This window comes from Leuciscus leuciscus (genome assembly GCF_965113295.1).
Source record: "Leuciscus leuciscus genome assembly, chromosome: 17".
Lineage (NCBI taxonomy): Eukaryota > Metazoa > Chordata > Actinopteri > Cypriniformes > Leuciscidae > Leuciscus > Leuciscus leuciscus.
In genome coordinates this window covers 31,684,627-31,703,563 of record NC_138741.1, presented here as the reverse complement: position 1 = coordinate 31,703,563, position 18,937 = coordinate 31,684,627, and the positions used below count along the sequence as shown (strand labels likewise).

The 18,937-nt window shown below is 37.1% G+C and overlaps 1 protein-coding gene and 1 long non-coding RNA gene across 2 annotated transcripts in view; one reads left to right on the top strand and one right to left on the bottom strand.

Annotated features, from left to right (window-relative positions):
* Positions 1-272: 272 nt before the first annotated feature.
* LOC309479515 lies at positions 273-1,957 on the top strand. The gene is made up of 2 exons (XR_014199253.1): positions 273-1,727; positions 1,762-1,957. It is a non-coding gene; the product is annotated as an uncharacterized lncRNA (long non-coding RNA).
* Positions 1,799-18,937, bottom strand: part of prkd3 (protein kinase D3) — an 83,828-nt gene continuing 66,689 nt past the window's right edge. The window contains exons 9-19 of the mRNA XM_082143453.1: positions 17,522-17,645; positions 16,153-16,230; positions 13,091-13,382; positions 9,829-9,881; positions 9,514-9,586; positions 9,089-9,195; positions 8,780-8,941; positions 7,157-7,255; positions 5,108-5,375; positions 3,218-3,303; positions 1,799-3,128 (exon numbers count right to left, since the gene is read on the bottom strand). Coding sequence (XP_081999579.1) covers positions 2,955-3,128; positions 3,218-3,303; positions 5,108-5,375; positions 7,157-7,255; positions 8,780-8,941; positions 9,089-9,195; positions 9,514-9,586; positions 9,829-9,881; positions 13,091-13,382; positions 16,153-16,230; positions 17,522-17,645 — 1,516 coding nt within the window. The 3' untranslated portion in view covers positions 1,799-2,954. The remainder of the gene's footprint in view (positions 3,129-3,217; positions 3,304-5,107; positions 5,376-7,156; positions 7,256-8,779; positions 8,942-9,088; positions 9,196-9,513; positions 9,587-9,828; positions 9,882-13,090; positions 13,383-16,152; positions 16,231-17,521; positions 17,646-18,937) is intronic.

The window sequence follows — 18,937 nt, the reverse complement described above, 5'->3', positions numbered from 1 at the left end:
AAAACAGGCTCCTTAACAAAGTGTAAAAACAGTGATGCCATGATGTTTAAACGTGTGCCCTGGTTAAGGCTGGTAAATGTGGTCGGAGATTAGCTCATCTTTCCACTTACACAGTTCTGTCATGAAACTCTAGATTGCGCAGGCTGATCGGTCCTTAACTTAATCTGCTTGCTATCACATTGTTCTCTATAGGTAACCGCTGATTTGCACTCCAGTAGCATATTTCTTATATATTCATATTATTCAGAAACCCTCCACCTTCCCCAGCTCCACCTATATAGATCTGCTACAGATCTGGTAATACATTTACGTAAAGCAGCAACATGTGTTACTTGCTCACAGCAGTGTCATGTATTTACTGGCAATAGCAAGTCCCGTACTAGATCTATTCCACAAAGACCAAATATATCAACATTGTCATACACATTACCATGCCAAACACTGATGACAGAAATGTATTTCTATAATACATACACTTCTTGTAAAAAAAAAAAAGTGGTGCTAGCCCACAGTTGCCAGGGTATTAAAATGAAGTTGCTAATATATTCTAAATGGTTTTAGTGGTTTGCTACGTGGTTGTTTGGCACAAGTCCAAAGAAGTAAGGGTCATAGAGATGTGATTTTAAAAATGCTGTGGCCAATGCTCTCACTTGAATTAGACTATACTTGAACACAACAACATGCAAAGTGGACATTGCATCGCTAGAAACTAATAACTGAATGCAATTACACAGATTGGCTGAGAACTCACAGCTAGTATTTCTGGCCTTATGCTTTGTTCACACATGGCAATTTACTGGTAATGTTATAACTCTTCATCCCTGCAGATTTCCAGAACTGTTTTACCCGTATTTCTCAAAAGGTCTTGTTCACACAAGATCTGTAAACAGAAATTTTGTGGAAATTTTGCAGAAAGAACTAACTGTGTGAAACTGAGCCTAGTTTCTCCCAAGTTTTGTTTCTCCATTCTGTCACCAGATTATGTTTTGGTTCCTTGCTTTTGGCTTGCTTAGTTATTATACACTTAATATTCAACAATATTACTGATCTGCTTACACTGACACCATTATATGAGAACTGAACTGAGCTGGACGATGACATCACTGTTTTCTCCAGAGCGGCTGTCTAGATGAAGTGAACTAAATGAATAACTTTTTTACAACAAAATGAAACATCACTGAACTTACTTAAGATGGACTATGACTTTGTTGCATTATTTTCCTGTTATCCCTGTAAAGCTGCTTTGAAACAATCAGTATTGTAAAAAGCGCTACATAAATAAAGGTGACTTGACAGCTTATGATATTCTGGTCCTTAGACATGATACGACCCCGGTCCCTCAAATATTCGTCCACAGTATTTTCCCACCAATTTATGACCTGCCGAGGCTATTTGTAAAATCAATCTTTCCTTAACAAGGGGCAAATCCAAAACCTTTAAACTGAAAAATCACCCCACACTCATGGAGTGTATTTTTTTTTTTTATTGAATCAGGATGTACTAAAATATACAGAACACTGACACTTGCCAATCCAGCGGCAACACAGAGATGCAATGATTTAGAGAAATCCTCAATTCTTTTCTCCCAGATTTCAAAATGTATGGAACAGCTTTCAGTTCATGGACGGTGAAAGAAACTGCATAGAAATGGCTTATTTTACCCTGATATTCATTAATTCTCACTAGGGTGTCTGTGTGTCTGTGTGTGTGTGTGTGTGTGTGTGTGTGTGTGTGTGTGTGTGTGTGTGTGTGTGTGTGTAGAGGGACGTGGGTACAATGTACTGCCCACTTTCAGAAACCCAATTTATCCAGCTTTATTTTAATGTTGTAGGTAGTATTTACAACAAAAAGTCCAAAAATATTTTTCAGATTTTCCAGTTCTGGGATTCATAGTTAGAAAGGTTCATTCTTTGGTACAGCACATACCACAAACAACAACAAAACATAAAAACTATTTTTTTTAAAGAAAAGAAAAGAAAGAAAGAAAAAAAGATAACACTGTTCATCTTCTTTCTCTAATAAAAGTTGTTAGCAGTTATTTTCAATACATCATTTTTTTTTGTATTAAAAAGAGCTTTGCTAATAGGTCATAAAGCTTTCTCACAGTAGGCGTTTGACCAACACATCTCTCTGCACTGCTTAGCTGTTATTAGACTTTAAGACTGCAGTATGAGGAATAAATAAAAAGAATGGCTCTGTAAAGAATGCAGCTGTGGACAACAGCTCTAAAACGATGTAAGAACAAGAGTCACGACAGACACAAATGTCTTTGGTCCGAGGAAGATAATATCTCCCATTCCATCTGACAGATTCAATTCAGACATTTATTCAGAGTTTAAACACACTGTAGCGCAGGTGTAGTTCTCGTTTTATCCACCGATCTTCTGGGTTCTTGAAGAATGGTGTGCTGTCATCTCACATAATTCATTTAATTGTACCAGCTGCAGTGGTTGTATTGTTTAGTGCAACAACAAAAAAACGACCCTTTTGAAATCATTCAATCTGCCGTAAAAACTATGTTGTAAAATGAATTAGAAAATAATATAACAGGAATTAAAAAATGCATGTTCCAGTTTGATGCATTCAAAATGAAAGGCTGTGAACGACCACATCGCTCTCTCTGTTACTATCCTTTGTATGATTGTAACGTGAGTTTCTGACATAGTGAACACACACCTCGATAAGAAACAAACATAACAGCACCTTTTGGAAAAGAACAGTCATTAAGACTTGAATGCACTTCCAACGAATACTTCCACGCTCTGAAACAGGATCCACAGTTTCCATGACTCTCGCTGACATCCCGAGAGCGCTCAACCTCGCTGGCCTCGAGACAGTTTGCTCTCCTCATCGTCCGCTTCAGATTGCTGATGTGTTTCAGTCTCCATAGCGACACACCATTAACAGGTTGCTGTCTTCAAATGACCCCGTTCTCAGTTCAGCCCGTATGGCCACTAGGGGTCCTCGTCCATATCGTCCAGGTTTGGAGCCATGATGAAGTGCTTAGGGTACATCAGACTGTGCTCGAAAGCGTACTTTTCCCAGCGCGCGTCATCGCTTTCGTGAGTGATGTAGCGTTCCCCTCTGCGCGTCTCAAACTCTCGCAGATCAAGCCACGTCTGGTAGTCCTGGGACAGCGCAGACAAGGACAGGTTGAGGTGTAAAGCTATAATAAAACATTCAGAGAAGAGATTTTACAGGTCTCTAGGCTCCTTACCTGTAGCCATGGATGACTGAGAGTCTTATCCACACTGTAACGCTTCCTCATCTTCACTTGGAGAAGATTGTTGATCAGATCTGTAGCTATGGAGTTCAAATACATGATTAGGATGTTACAGAATTACAGATCTGGGCCGCATTTACCAAAGAGTTATCTGAACACATAACAAAAAAGTGTGCTGTTAGTATACTTCTTTTCAATTAAAAATAAGACAGTACGCTTTCAGTCTAGTCTTATGTACATATCAGAGATATACTTATAAGAGTTATAAGAAAGAGTTATAATTCTAGTAAAATTATAGAAAAATAAGACAAGAATATACTGACAGTTACACAGAAAATATATATTTGGCCTACTTGAAATGTATAATTAACCCTAGTAAAGCCTGACATATGGAAAAATAGTCCATAGAAAAATCAATATATATAAAAAAGATGAAATGCTGATAGCCTGTCATGTAAATAAATTAGATCTTTATAGCAGTATAACAGACCACTTACATAAAATGCATATAAATATCAGTTTCCATTCTATATCTGCTAATAATATTTATTGTCTTATTAAGATGATATTTAAATGTTTAGTTTTATGATCAAAGCTCTGTAGTTTTTATTGAGAGATGAACAAATAAACTTTCCTCAAAAGCCTGATGGATCATATTTGATCCTCAAATTTGAACAAGATTTTTCTAAAACATAATGCATGGATAATCAAGTAAACCATGTTGCTTCAGTCCAGCAGGTGTTTATTTTGAAATATTACTAACAATATAAAGGTTAATCTTACGTTTACTTTATAAAATTGAGTAAAGATTTCACAGCAAAAAGAAGGTGAAGGTGGAGGTTTGTACAATTATACTAAAATACCTTTTACTTGCTAAAAACGTATAAACTATAATCAGATGACAGAAGGCATGTGGTAGATTGTGTGCAAAAGGTTTTTTCTTCTGCTTTTATTTGATAAATAGCCAAGAGTAGAAACAGCAATATTGTGAAATATTGTGCAATACCGTGAAATTTTTAATATAAAATGCAATTTACTCCTGAGATGCAAAGCTGAAATTTCAAATGATCCTTCAGAAATCATTGATGCTAATATGCTGCTCAATAAACCTTTCTTATTATTATCAATGTTGAAAACAGTTGTGCAGCCTAATATTTTTACGGAAACCGTAATCCTTTTTTTAAAAGATTCTTTGATGAATAGAAAATTCAGAACAGCATTTATTGGATATATAAATCTTTTTCAATATCATAAATGTCTTATTGCACTTTTATCAAATTAATAAAAGCATTGCACAATAAAATTCAATTACTGACCCCCAAAATTTGGAACGGAAACAAATATAAGCTGTACAGAGGGTTTCTTCACACACAGTTCAACATTAAATCCAACTAATGTAATGATGAATTTAAGTATAATTGCTCCCACAAAAATAAACCAAGCTATAAAACTAAATTTGTAATGATGTGAAATGTAGAGACAGAGAAATGACATTTATAGAGTTGTAGAGGAGTAGGACAGACTGAAATTGGGAGAGGCTGGTATAATCTCTCAGGTCTCGGGCGGAAAGAACTATTCTAAACACACATGGGGGTGGACAGTCTGTTTGCTGTCTGACACACATCTAGACACCTCCCTCTTTCTACTGTGGCGGAAGATAGAAATCACGCAGTATAGCACAGACATATTCAAATGAAAAACACCTTAGTCGTTTGTAAAACAAAGTCATTGCCTTTAAGACCAGTTTTTATTTGGTTGCAACTGCAACTATTTTATCCCATAGTTTTTGTAGCAAAAACATGGTGGTGCTGAGAAAACAGATTCATTTTTTAGAAAGTAGCTGTGTATGAGTTCAGGTGTAAACCAGTAAAGCAGGGGACTTACCATCTGCAGAGATCTCTTTCCAGGGTGTTGAAGGGTACATGAACGCTGCGTTCTGGATTTGGTCATTAATATCCTCGTCCTCATTAAAGGGGAAGGTGCCGCTCAAACTGACGTAGATAATGACTCCCACTGACCACATATCGAGGGAACGGTTGTAGCCTTTGCTGCGCAGCACCTCCGGGGCCAAGTACGCTGGTGTTCCCACCACTGAGCGCCGGAAAGATTTCTCCCCGATGATCCGAGCAAACCCAAAGTCACACAGTTTTACCTGGAACATGAGAGCAAGCGGTCGAGTTTGGTCATGTGTTGTTACAGGGAATTTCAAAATGTAGATTATCAGATGTGACCCAAAGCATTTACTCAAATGAGAAGTTAACACTTCAATATAAATATAATATTTTGCAAATAAAGTGGTAAAATATGTATTGCAATCAAGTCGCTTCATTAAATTGAGGTTAAACCACTGGAGTCACATGGATTACTTTAATGATGCCTTTACTCCCTTTCTGGGGCTTGAAAGTGGTAGTTGCATAGACTGTCAATGGAGGGACAGAAAGCTCTCAGATTTCATCAAAAATATGTGTTCTGAATATGAATGAAAATCTTAAGGTTTGGAATGAAATGAGGGTGCGTAATTGATGACAGAATTTTCATATTTGGGTGAACCATCCCTTTTAAAAACAAAACTGCATGTTTACGGTTTTCTGATGTTGTTTAACGGCCACAATACATGCAGGTAAACAAACTAAAGATTTAATAGTTTGATTGTTTTCATATTAAATTATTTATTCGTTTTAACTGTACATTTTTTATACATTTTTTTTATTAGCTTTTCCTTTTATCAAACATGTTCCAGGTGCATCCAGCTTTATTACACGGCTCTGTGGGATACTTGATTCTGATTGATCAACCGCACCTTCCAGCGGTGTTATTTCCTGATAACAACCGGTAAAAACAGATAACGCAGGCTCATCCGGGTTACTGAAGTCAGCGCTTATACTTGCAAGGAACGTTTTTTCCTTATTGAAGTTTAGCGTTTGGTGAGCTAATAAAATATTAAACTCAAATCAATATTTTGTGTACAGTTGTTTAATTATGTCTGGTATCGTGGACTCGCTCTCTCTCGTTTCATACAAACGCAGCTGCTGCCATTTTAAAACGATTGTTTTGTACATTTTAATGGATTAATTTATAAGATAACAAACATTTAAAAACAGTTTAATCTCAAATCAATATCTCTTATCCCCATAATTATTTATGTGGCGAAATGCTGTGTAATAAATAAGTGGTATGACTGTACGGTATCCCTTAAATGTCCATCTAGTTTGAACTTGCCGCTTGCTAGCAACTGCTCTCTCTGCGGAAGCTAGAGCTAATCAAATATTTAGACTGTCACTCATATCATTATTTCAACATATCAATATAATGCGTCTAATTATTTACTTATGTGGTAAGTAGCCGTGTAATAAGCGGGATAATGTACATCCAGTCGGTTGTTATCTCAGAATAAACCCCCATCAGAGTGATGCAAGACCGTCCTGATCGCCCTGTCAGGGTTTATTCTGAGATAAGGTACATTATCCCATAACTTATCCTCATACATACAGTACATTCATGCAAATCAATATATACTATATAGCAAATATCAGTGATAATTTATATTGCTGCAAAACGTAACTATATTATCACCCAGCTCTTTATATAAAGATATAAGTATGTTCAGAACTTTATCTGCAGTCATACAGTATACTCACTTAAAGCGATATATACTATAGCAAATCTCAACAGCTTGGTTGTTTGTGTAGTCCCAAAATTAAACTATATTATCATCTAGCTCTAATCTGCTAAATGTGACTATAAGGCATGAAGATAATTATAAACATTAACATCATGATTTTCTGTAAAGCAGCAATGAAACAATGTGTATGTGAAAAGTGCTTTACAAATAATTTTGACCACTTTAAAACCCCCAGAGGTTCACCAACTCCACTTAGGTGTTATTATATAGTAATTCCTCAAGGATAGCATGGTTTATTCACTGTTGTTTACCTGAGGAAACGGCTCCGCAGACGCCAACAGCACATTTTCTGGCTTCAGGTCACAGTGAACAATGTTCTTGAAATGGAGATGTCGCAAAGCCACAAGGATCTATGACAGTAAAGCAGTCACTTAATTCCATGCATTCATCAACTGGACGGTGTTTCTAAAGCTTTAACTGGCCATCAATGTAATATCCACTTTAGATGTCAAGAAAAACCTTTGATTTGTTTCTGATTATCATCAACAGAAACTTTGAAACACTGTCATGTTGCTCTATCTGATTGAATAAATCAGAGAATTTCTAGATGAGCAGCTAAAAGTTTCATATGACAGTTTGACATATGACAAGTTTTCTAGCTTTCTGGACTGACATTGTAGGCCGTAGGGTAATGCCAGTAACACACAGTAACAATTCATAACATCTCATCCCATGGATATTACACTTAATCATAGTACTGTTCCAGATGTAAAGATTCGATTTTTTTCAACACAACAGAAGCAGAGAAACAGCGATAACATGATGGGTGGTTAGAGAGATGGTTGGTAAATTCTTGTTTAAGATTCATGCTGTGCTAGAAAACCGTTAGTTCAACACAGTAAAAGGTAAAACAGGCAAGAGGAAATATAAAAAATGTTTGATTAAGATTAAGTACCCAAAACAAAACTCATGTTCATTATCCATTATTGACTTTGTCCCATCTCATATTACATTACATTTAAAAGTTTGGGGTCAATTGCATTTTTATTTTATTTAAAGAAATTAATACCTTTATTCAGCAAGAGGCTACAAGTTGATCAAAAGTGACAGTTGCATTTTTACAAATAAAAAAATATTTATTTCTATTCTTAAAATAAATCCTGAAAAAAATGTTTCACTGTTTCCACAAAAAAAAATTAACTGTTTTCATTAATAATAAGAAATGTTTCTTGAGCAGCAAATCAGAATATTAGAATGATTTCTGAAGGATCATGTGACACTGAAGACTGGAGTAATGATGCTGAAAATTCAGCTTTGATCACAGGAATAAATAATATTTCACAATATATTACTACAATATATTATTACAATATATAATGAAAACAGTTATTTTAAATTATTATAATATTCTACAATATTCTAAGTAAATGCCGCCTAGATGAGCAAGAAGAAGCATTTTTCAAAAGCATTAACAGATCTTACTGACCCCAAACTTCTGAAAGTAGTGTATGAATGTGAGTGTATTTGATAGGATGACAGTTGGGTTGTACAGGGTATAAAATAGACAACAATAGCAACAACAATGTTCATTCCTTTCAATGTTTAAACCAAAGCAAAGTCACTGACTATCAGGGTGAAATCACAATCATTCAATGTTTCCATTTACTTTCATAGAAGCACTGGCTCCTGACACCGCAGACAGAAGCATCTTAACCACATGGCAGCAGCTCTGGGGCTTTAGATCCATGGCTAATGGATGAGCTCCCGCGGCCCTCAGGGGCCCCACTGCTCTAATCAACCCACAGACTCGCCGCTCTAATTTAGCTCTAGATGACATCCAGATTACTGCCTCATCTAAACAAAATGCACTTCAGAATAGAAAATGGAGAAATTTGATTTGAAGGGATAGGAGGAGAAGGAAAGTATCTGCAAACCTGTGTGACCAGAAACTTGGTGTTGCGCTCTGGAAGTTTGCTCTTCTCACTGGACAGGATCATCTCCAGCATGTCACCATGGAGTTTCTCCATGACAACAAACACTCGTTCTGGAGTCTCAAACATACGCTCCAGGTTTACAATACCAGGATGGTGCAAATTCTACAAGAAAAGAACAACCACGTCAAATACATTAAAGAGAACAGCTCTCTCCACCATAATGCATTAAGGAAGTAATTAACATGTTTGCAGTGGTGTCCACATCCACGACTCTTATCCTGCCATAATCACGTTAAAAAGACTGATTACCTGTAAGATGGCAACCTCGTTTCTCAGCTGGCTCTCCTGTTTGGTGGGAAATCTCATTTTGTCTATTACTTTGATGGCCACATCTCTGCCTGTTTTTCTATGTTTCCCTTGAAACAGAATAGAAAATCATTTGAAACGCAGCACAAACACATTTTAAGGAAAAGATTTAACAAAAAATGCTTTTAGGTTTTAAGTTATAAAACAACAGATCGTTCAAAATTGAGACGAAATGTATTTGGTGTGTACAGTGTATATTATAAATAAAATGTAATTATATTGTAAGATTTATAATGAGAGAAATGATTTTAGAATTTCAGAAGAATAATACACTGTAAGATATGGGAAATTAGCAGATATATGTTAACCCTGGTGCTGTGCATTATTTATAAATATATATATAAAGAATACTTCATTTTCCTCTGTACCTCCATAAACGATGCCAAACTGTCCAGAGCCCAACACTTCATCAGCAAATATCTGATAGATTGAGCTAATGTCCTAAAGACAAAGCAAACAAAGTTGAAGATTGACAAATATTAAAATCAACTATAATTTTACCAGTACATTCAACCCAATAACAATTTCTCAGTCTAAATATTGATAACCCTAAATTTTCTCTCTCAGCTTTTCATAGTTTTCTTGTGGTGTGACTTGCCCGTGGCCATGACCGAACAAGCAGAAGTGTGTATAATAAGGGATGTAATTGTGAAATATTGTCGGTAAACACATTCAAAACTCACCACATTTTCCTGGATTTGACTGTTAGCTACAGAAATACTGATGGACAGTTCCTCTGCAATGCACACGCACACACACAAAACAAAATACAGATATTTGGATTAGCCTTGACATTTCTTAATAGGTAATATGATTTCAAATTTGTATGTGGGAAAATGTGAGGCCGAAAAATATTTAATTTTAATTAGTATCACATTCAACACATGCAACAAATTGTAATGTAACATTTATCAATTTGATTGCCGAGACATATTTTCCACCAGCCTTTTTCTGTTTGCCTGTGCAAAATGTGAGAATAATTTAAGCAAATCCTATCTGAAGTATATAATAAATTGCACATTACTAGAATGACAAGAAGGGTGAGCTAGACATAGTAATTGTAAAGGTGTTTTTTTTTCTGATTATTTTTTGGGTTGGATTTGCACAGGCTTCGCTTGTCTTCAGACAAGCTCTTAATTAAGAATGCCATTCATCATGGGCTGAAATCTCCTCTGAATACTGAATTAAAAGTGTGTTTGTTTCATAACTAAACAGCTTTCATTAATCCAGACCTGTCAAACCTCTTTAATCTTCTGTCTTTCAATACAATTAAATGAAGGTGCATCAGGATATTAAAGACTAAAGCTCAGCCGTTTACTCTCCAGAATAGAGCTGCAAATCTGCCTGAGAGTCACAACTCAACCATCAGATTAAAGGCACAGTACATTTCTGTTTTTGTTTCGCTTGCTCTTCTTCTTTTCTGTTGTCTTGGGCTTTATACTGACACCTATCAATGTAGATGCACGAATTTTGTTCATTAACTGCTGCCACGTTTAAAAAAAAATCCATTTCATACAAAACTAAATAAAAATTGCATCCTTGAATCTTCATGAATCATAATCTGTGGTGTGGAAGCCACACTTGTCTCAGTTTGTACCATTGCTTCATCAATGACTGCTTGTTTAAACATTTAAGATTTCCAAACGTATGAATGAATGAATGAAGCATTTATATAGCGCTTTCATATGTACTACTGTACACCCAAAGCACATTACATAGGCCTTCATCACATGTGAGTGTACAACATTTTAATCATTAATATGTAGCAATTAAGGTAACACTATTACACTACCGTTCAAAAGTTTGGGGTTGGTAAGATTTGATAATGTTTTTGAAAGAAGTCTCTTATGCTCAGCAAGGCTGCCATTAAATACAGTAAATGTAGTGAAATATTCTTACAATTTAAAATAACTGTTTTCTATTTTAAAATATTTTAAAATGTTATTTATTCCTGTGATCAAAGCTTAATTTTCAGCATCATTACTCCAGTCCTCAGTGTCACATGATCCTTCAGAAATCATTCTAATATGCGGATTTAGTGCTCAATAAACATTTCTCATTAATATCAATGTAATATCAAAGCTGCTTTTTTTCAGGATTTTTTGACGAATAGAACATTTAAAAGAACAGACTTAATTAAAAATAGTCACTTTACTGTACTTTTGATCAGTTTAATGCATCTTTGCTAAACAAAAGTATGAATGTCTTTCAAAAACAAAACACCTTGAACTGTATTTTAAATAATACATTAATGGACACAAGAGATATCTACTGATTTTTTATTTGCCACTTTTATCTTTGTTGGTGTGTAATAGTGCTTTGACAAACAACTGAGAATAATGTCTGCACCAAAATGTTAAACCGAACCTTTTTATTATAGGAATAGTTCACCCAAAAAATTAAGCCATCCTAGGTGTATATTACTTTTTTCTTTCAGCCGAACACAATCGTTATATCAAAAAATATCCTGGGTCTTTCTCAGCTTTGTAATGACATTTTGTAAGATTTTTGTAAGATTTTTGTAAGAAAAACATCCCCATTTAAAACTTTGTAAACTATAATCACTTGGCTTCCAGCAACGGCTGTACACGCGTTCACGAGAGAGTCGAGTTCAGGTGGAAGGGTAGGACGTATGAAGTAGGCATAGCGTAAGCTTAGGTGAGAATTGAAGAACGCAGAAGTGCAGAGGATGGAGTAAAACAAAATGCCGGTCACGAATGTTAAAGTTACTGTTTTTCTAAAAAAAAAAAAAAAAAAAATTGTCATAAAGTGCCAGATGCACAAAATATACAATGACAGCTTAAATTTTGGTCTCTTCCTCACAAAAAGGTATCGTACGACTTGAAACATACACTTTAAAAAAAGTTGTAAAGAAAACTAAGATCATTGGAGTACCGTATTTTCCGCACTATAAGGCGCACTTAAAAGCCTTTAATTTTTTCAAAAAACGACAGTGCGCCTTATAATCCGGAGCGCCTTATATATGGATCTGGCGCCTTATATTAATGTCTGTAAAACAACCGCTGACTTAAACCTTGTTTATACTTTCGCCTGGCACCGGAGCGCGAGCCTCCGCTGACTGCGCGCGCCCCTCCCCAAACAGACGAGGCATTTATACTTGACGCAACTGTTTTGTTTTAGACTGAACACCAGACCATACAACTGATTTAGACGCGCAAACTGGGTGCCGGTGTGATGAGATGTACTAATATCCGTCTGCTCGGGCAGATTCGGCTCAAAGTCGTGCATCTTCGGATGCGGAGGCGCGCGCGCTGTCACAATGATGTCATTTTGCCGCGCGCGCGTCTCTGCATCCGAAGAAGCACGACTTTGAGCCGAATCTGCCCGAGCAGACGGATATTAGTTTTTTATTACCTTCGCGCTCATGCGGACGCGTCGAGTATAAATAAGGTTTTACAGCTCAGCCACTTGTTTGTTCATATTTTTTTGCAAGTGGTAGATCTTGGTTTACATTTGGACTTTGGATGTGATCTTAGGCTTGAAAAGGTTGGTGACCACTGCATAACGCAAACCCAGTCAAACGTTTGACTGCAGTATCTTCTATTCTATGCGCCTTATAATCCGGTGCGCCCTATATATGAAAACAGTTCTAAAATAGGCCATTCATTGAAGGTGCGCCTTATAGTGCGGAAAATACGGTACGTTTTATAAGAAAACACCATTTCAGCCATTTTTACTCCAAAATTTCACGTTTAATCCATTGTGTTACTTGCCGTATCTTTGCAACAACTTGTGTAATTCACTAGCAATTTCTGAGTGAAAATCGTTTCAAAGTAAATCCTGCACCAAATTCTTCATAGACACTTTTGTTTTGGTCCTTTTTGGAGCTTGGTGGTAGAAGCTGGCAACCACTTTAACTTATGGAAAAGAACAGTATGAACACTTCACATGTTTTTAAAGACTTTTGAAGACTTTACTACTCACTGTGATCTTTATTCTGTCCCGCAGCAGCGCCCACGCTGGGCTGTGGTGTTACTGGAACGGGCATCAGGGCCTGGCGGATGGCCCTCTCCCAGCCCTGGGCCACCTCCAGCCCCACGCCTCCAGCCGCCAGCGCAGGGTTGTGTATGTGGAGGTGGGGGCCGCCGGTGTTCTCCCCAACGTAGTACACCATGGTGGCTGTGATGACCTCAAAGCAGTGTGGATTGCCTCCCAGGGCTAAACTACTGAAGTCACGCGCAACCTCCACCTGCAAGATCTCTGACAGGGGAATCTCCTGCGGGTCAGACAATGAGTCAGAAATTCAGACGCTGACTCACTGACAGTTAGATAAAACTGTTTAAACAATTAAACAACCTTGGATTTTGCTCTTTGAGTCTGCAGATGAGTCATTAAATTAGTCCATGTGATGCTGAATAAAAATCTCCAGTCTAGTTTGAAGTTTGGCTTGAAAATTTCATTAATTCAATAGTGTCTCGCTGATGAAATGTAAAGAGTCCAATTAGTTCCTCCAAGGTCAAACAGATCTTCCTTATCACGTCAAAAAAAGCACCATCTACAAACGCAGATAAAGGTTGCCATCCAGAGTTATGCGTCAATCTTCATTGACGATGCAAAGCCTAATGTGCCAAGTCTGATAAAGACAGTCTCTTAAGAGTCCACCTTCTGCTCAGCCCCCAAACTTGCTCTCAGAAAAACAGTAGCTGTGGCCAATCAGAGTGAATGCTGCGCCTGCGGTCTTCTCTGAATATGAGATGAAGTGCTTGTGGTTTGGTGGGTGAATCATGTGACCCAACCCTATGAAGAGCCCCATGATTACAGGGCCGAGCAGCAGAAGCGCGTGTGTATACGTGTATGAGTGTGTAGGCAAGTCTTACTCTAGCCACTGATACATTATGAAGGAGATGGCCACACTTATGGGGGTGGGCTGTGGTTATCCCAAGAAAGGCCTGAAACCCCCTTACCCAAAAACCAAAAGTAGAGGGCTTCAATCTTCAAAAGAGAACACTATGATTTCCAAATGGGCAAATCTGACTGGTTCTGTTAAGTTATAGATGGAAATCAAATGCATGATCATGTCTCACGCTGTACTTTAAGTTATAAGGTTTAAAGCATAAGGTTGTTTTGAGGATCATATACCTTACACGTTTTGCTGAGAAGTCTGTGCTTCTTTACCTCACAATCAATTTAGCTAACACATTTTTTACAATAAAGCCAAATGAGAGCCTTTGTTACCAATTTGATCAAGTTACTCTTTAGGATAATGTACAGTAGTGCTTCAATAATGGTGAATCTCTCTTATTTTGCCAAGAGTATGGATTAATGTCAAAACTTAAAAGTAGTAGTATCTCTTTTAGGATTTCAGACCCGAGCAGAGTGCCAATATGATAATAAAGTGGTGTGTAAAACAGTCTTAAACACACCCTGAAGTCTCACACAGGGCGGTGAGGTTTCCAGACTTCAGTTTTACAGCTGGGAATACAGGAACAATCACAGAAACACACAAGTTCAAAACTTTTTTTTTTCTTCAAATCTATGGCAATAAGACCTTTACATCCACAGATGTGCGCACATTAAAGAAGACGTAACCAAAGCACAATTCCCAGAGGTAGTCATTGGTTCTGAAGTTTGAGGTTGGTACGATTTTTTATGTTTTTGAAAGAAATCTGCATTTTTTGATCAAAGGCAAAGCTGAATTTTAAGCATCAATTCTCCAGTCTTCAGTGTCACATGATCCATTAGTAATCATTCTAAAATGATGGTTGCTGTTGTGCTGCATTATAAATTATAGATTTATTTGTCAGCATTCTTTGATTAATAGTAAGTTTGGATCCACTTTAAATTAAGTGTCTTTAACTATACAGTATGTACTAACATTTAAAAAATATATAATTTGATACAGTGCACTTATTGTGTACATACATGGGGCACTTATATTAAAATGCATCTGAAACACGCATTCTGAGCATATACAACCTATACTCACTATACTAATATCTAGCCACACAACTAACTACACATATATCAATGCACCTTTAACATCTTATATTATCATACTCAGTATGTGGAGTTCTTTTTTGTTCACTTTTGTGAAGTTAACTTTTCACAGTAAATTTTTTTGGAATCCAGACTCATTAAACTCATTAAAAATAATTTTCCAAAGTTGTAAATAAAAATAAAATAAAAGAGTATTTTCAACAAAAACATATTATATTAGTCTTAAAAAATTTAAAGTTTAATTAAAAAAATTACTTGCTGTTTCTTTGTAATTTTGGTGAAATGTACTAGCAATTTCGAGTGAAAATTGTACAGTAAGTAAAGAAATAAGAAAATCCTACGTTTTTTTCAGTGTATGTACCTAATTAAATTGCAGACTTATGAGGTTTAATAATAACATTTTGTCAACTCAGCATTCCAGTTTTCTTAAAAGTGAACATACATCCTTTAAAATGCGAAGGAGCATTAAATGATCTACCACCATACTTGCTGTACTACTAGAATGTACAAACACATACTGTATAATGCAATACAGAAATGCAGTGATGCCATTCAAGTCTCAGAATAAAAGTTATTATATTGGTTTGTTCAATACAGCAGTAAAATATAGCAATAACCATATCACTACACAGTGTATTTGATGCACGTCCTGTCTCTTTCTAAATGGCTTTTGGCTATGCTGAAGCAGAGGAGGAGGAGGGGTTATTCTGTGGTACTTACCAGAGACCTCAGTGGTATTTATGAGAGGGGAAAATACTACTGCCTTTAGCTGTCTGCAATGCTCTAGATGAGCAATTAATTATAATGTTCTGACATTACAAAGATCAAAGATGAACTACAGCATAATCAGTTTCGTTAGAAGTATATGAGCAATATTATAATTTCCAGTGACATTCTAAAGGTTGTTCTCAATAACATTAAAATATACAAAAAAACTAACAAAAAAAATTTAACTAACAGAGAATATAATTTATACATGAACCCCGACAATTATAACACACATTTTTTGTAATCAAAGTATTTTAGTTAAATATGAGTAAAACTCTTACTTTGTAATATTTGGCTCCTGAGTCATTCTGAAACAGAGTCAGACTCTTGCTGTCCAGTCTCCAGTAGTGTCTCTTTCTCTGAGGACAAAACAGATTTAACTGACTTCAAAACTAAGCAAACAATACAGTACATTTACTCTAATGCAAATTCATTTGACTTACAAGACGATGGTATAAGGTTTATGCTACTTATAATGTGTAACGGCAGATAGGACATTTGCGGGTGGAACAGGTGGGACATGTTCCCACCGCTTTTTGCCAGGGTCGATATTGTCCATACCACTTTCTGAAAACTATATTAGGGTGGATTAGAACCCAGAACCTCTGAAACGCTTAACAAAAATTCTACCACCATTCCATCAGAACACACTAATATTCATAGTGAATCTATGTCACTGACATGAAGAATCTCGGAACTAACAATATATTTTATTATAGTAGATGTAAGAATGAAACTTGTTAAAATGGTCTTCTATATTGATAAAGTAAACTCAATGTACTAGAAATAGATTTTTGGGCATGGTATATATATATTTTATTTTTTACACATATCTGATAAAGTACTGCATGAGCAACCAGATGAGCTACTGAAAAATGGCTAACACAGTGTCCTAACCAGTCGCGATGCGATAAGATTCCAGCGACAAAAACTAGACGCGACACGACTGCAAGATTCATCAAAATCAATCAAAACCCACAGCCAATCAGAACAGCGTGTGGGCGGAGTCTCGCAGCGAGTGCACAGCACCAGAGAGTAATCTTGACGGCACTCACAAGAAAATGGATAAGTACATAATCAAATTCACAAATATTATACCATTTAAACATTATTAAAAATACAAAGGCTACTGAGTTACTAAAACAATCTTTGTCAAAGAATACACTTGTTTGTTCACAGTTTGAACGTTCTTGTTTCCATTTGTTTAATTTCAAGATCTGAGGTGAATTATCCATTGTTGCTTTTACAGACACAAAGCTGGAGCACTAAATGATATTCAGTCACATTGCACGCTTTTAACATTAAATACAACACATTAACAGTGCCTGAGATTATCACTGCCACACTTTGTGTTTGTTGTTCCAGTGCGACGTCGCAGAAAAATAGAAACCATTTCTAAAATAGAAACGTCGCGTGACGTCGTCGCGGCTGGTTAGGACAAAAACTCTGATTAACATGGAAAAGATACATTTTATCGCGCGTCACATGTAGTTAGAACCCGGTGTAACACTAACTAGCAGTTTCAGTTAGTTATTCATCCAGTTATACAGTTATGCCCATAGCAGATGCTTTCTTATTAAAGTGCATTCATCACATACATAAATAAAACAGCAGCTTTACATGTAAAAATCAAATCAAATCAAATCTTACAAGATTGTCTCGGCTGGTGTAGTGCACCATCCATCCTTCTTTGACCATAGTGGAGCTCCTCCGTTTGGTGTGTTTGATGGACTGAACTACACGCATCAGTGGGATATTGGTGCTGGTCGAGGGGCTTCAAAAAGACACGAAAAAAACATCAGATCTATTGCGTGAATGTGGATCAGTGATCAAGAAAAACTCAGAACTTTGGTATATTCGCATATCCTCACTTTGATATGGAAATCTTGTAAACATTTTAGGATTATGTATGTAATCCTGGTTCCCTGACAAGGTAATGAGACGCTGCATCAGTTGCTGATGCTATGGGTATGTGTACCACTGAACCCGGTGTCAGAGGCATGTGTAAAATGACGTCAATCTCAAAGTCCACAGCCGAAGCAGGTGACAGATGAAGTGTGAGGTCGCTCTCAGCAACTCTACATGTCATCATACTGGCCACTAACACCCCAGTTTAAGGGAACAGCGTACCGAAGGGAGTGTGCAGGGCATATTCATCAGTTCTCTATCTGTCCAGTCTAAATGAACTGGAGAGGGCAACAGAGAATAGATCGCTAATCAAGATAAAGTCCATCCAGCTCTGCAAAAGGCCCCGCTCTGACCTTCATTTAGCCAGTAATGGGCATCAACCCATCTTATTTTGCAAGTTTCTCCTTTTTTTTTTAACAAAAAAATATATACCTCACAAATGACCATTTGTAGAGGTCGAGAGCCTGAGCAGGATGAGCCAGATCAGGCGAGGAATGAACTTCCTTAAGGCAGTTGGCTGCGCTCTCGCCTCTATTAACTTCACCACCGTCTCAATGGCAGTGCCGAAAAGTCCAGAGGTTGTCAAGGAGGACGGACTAATCACACCCCTAAATGCTCGACACGTGCACAGTTCCTTGACTGCCTCAGGGGACAACCCCTCACCCCGGTCCAGGTCTTCAAGAAGGTCTTCAAGGCATGCCTTGCCCACCAGCCGCAATGTTGTCTGACGCGGCTTAGAGAGCAAGACGGGACGGGGGCTAGCTAGGTTCTCTTCAACCCGGGGCATCCTCACATATCTCTGCATGCATAGTCCCTCCGCATTCGAATAATTCAACTGTGCAGAGGTAACTACACAAGCTGAATAAGGATTCTTCCATGATCCAGTCACCTCAGTGTGCAGGTCCAGGAGAAACGGAAGGCTCACTGGAGAGGGCCAACCGGCTACAAGCGATTCCTGCGTCACACCAGACCAGTTTTAACTTAATCTGGCCATATCATGGGTCATAAGCTCCAACAATTCGTAATATCCATCTCTACTTACTCCACATATAGTTCCCTGGAACTAGATGCGAGTAACATGCTCTCAGCCAATGATCAGGCATGAGTGCCTTGGAGCTAGCAGAGAAGCCAGAGAAAGGCCTTTTATTTTGATTATAT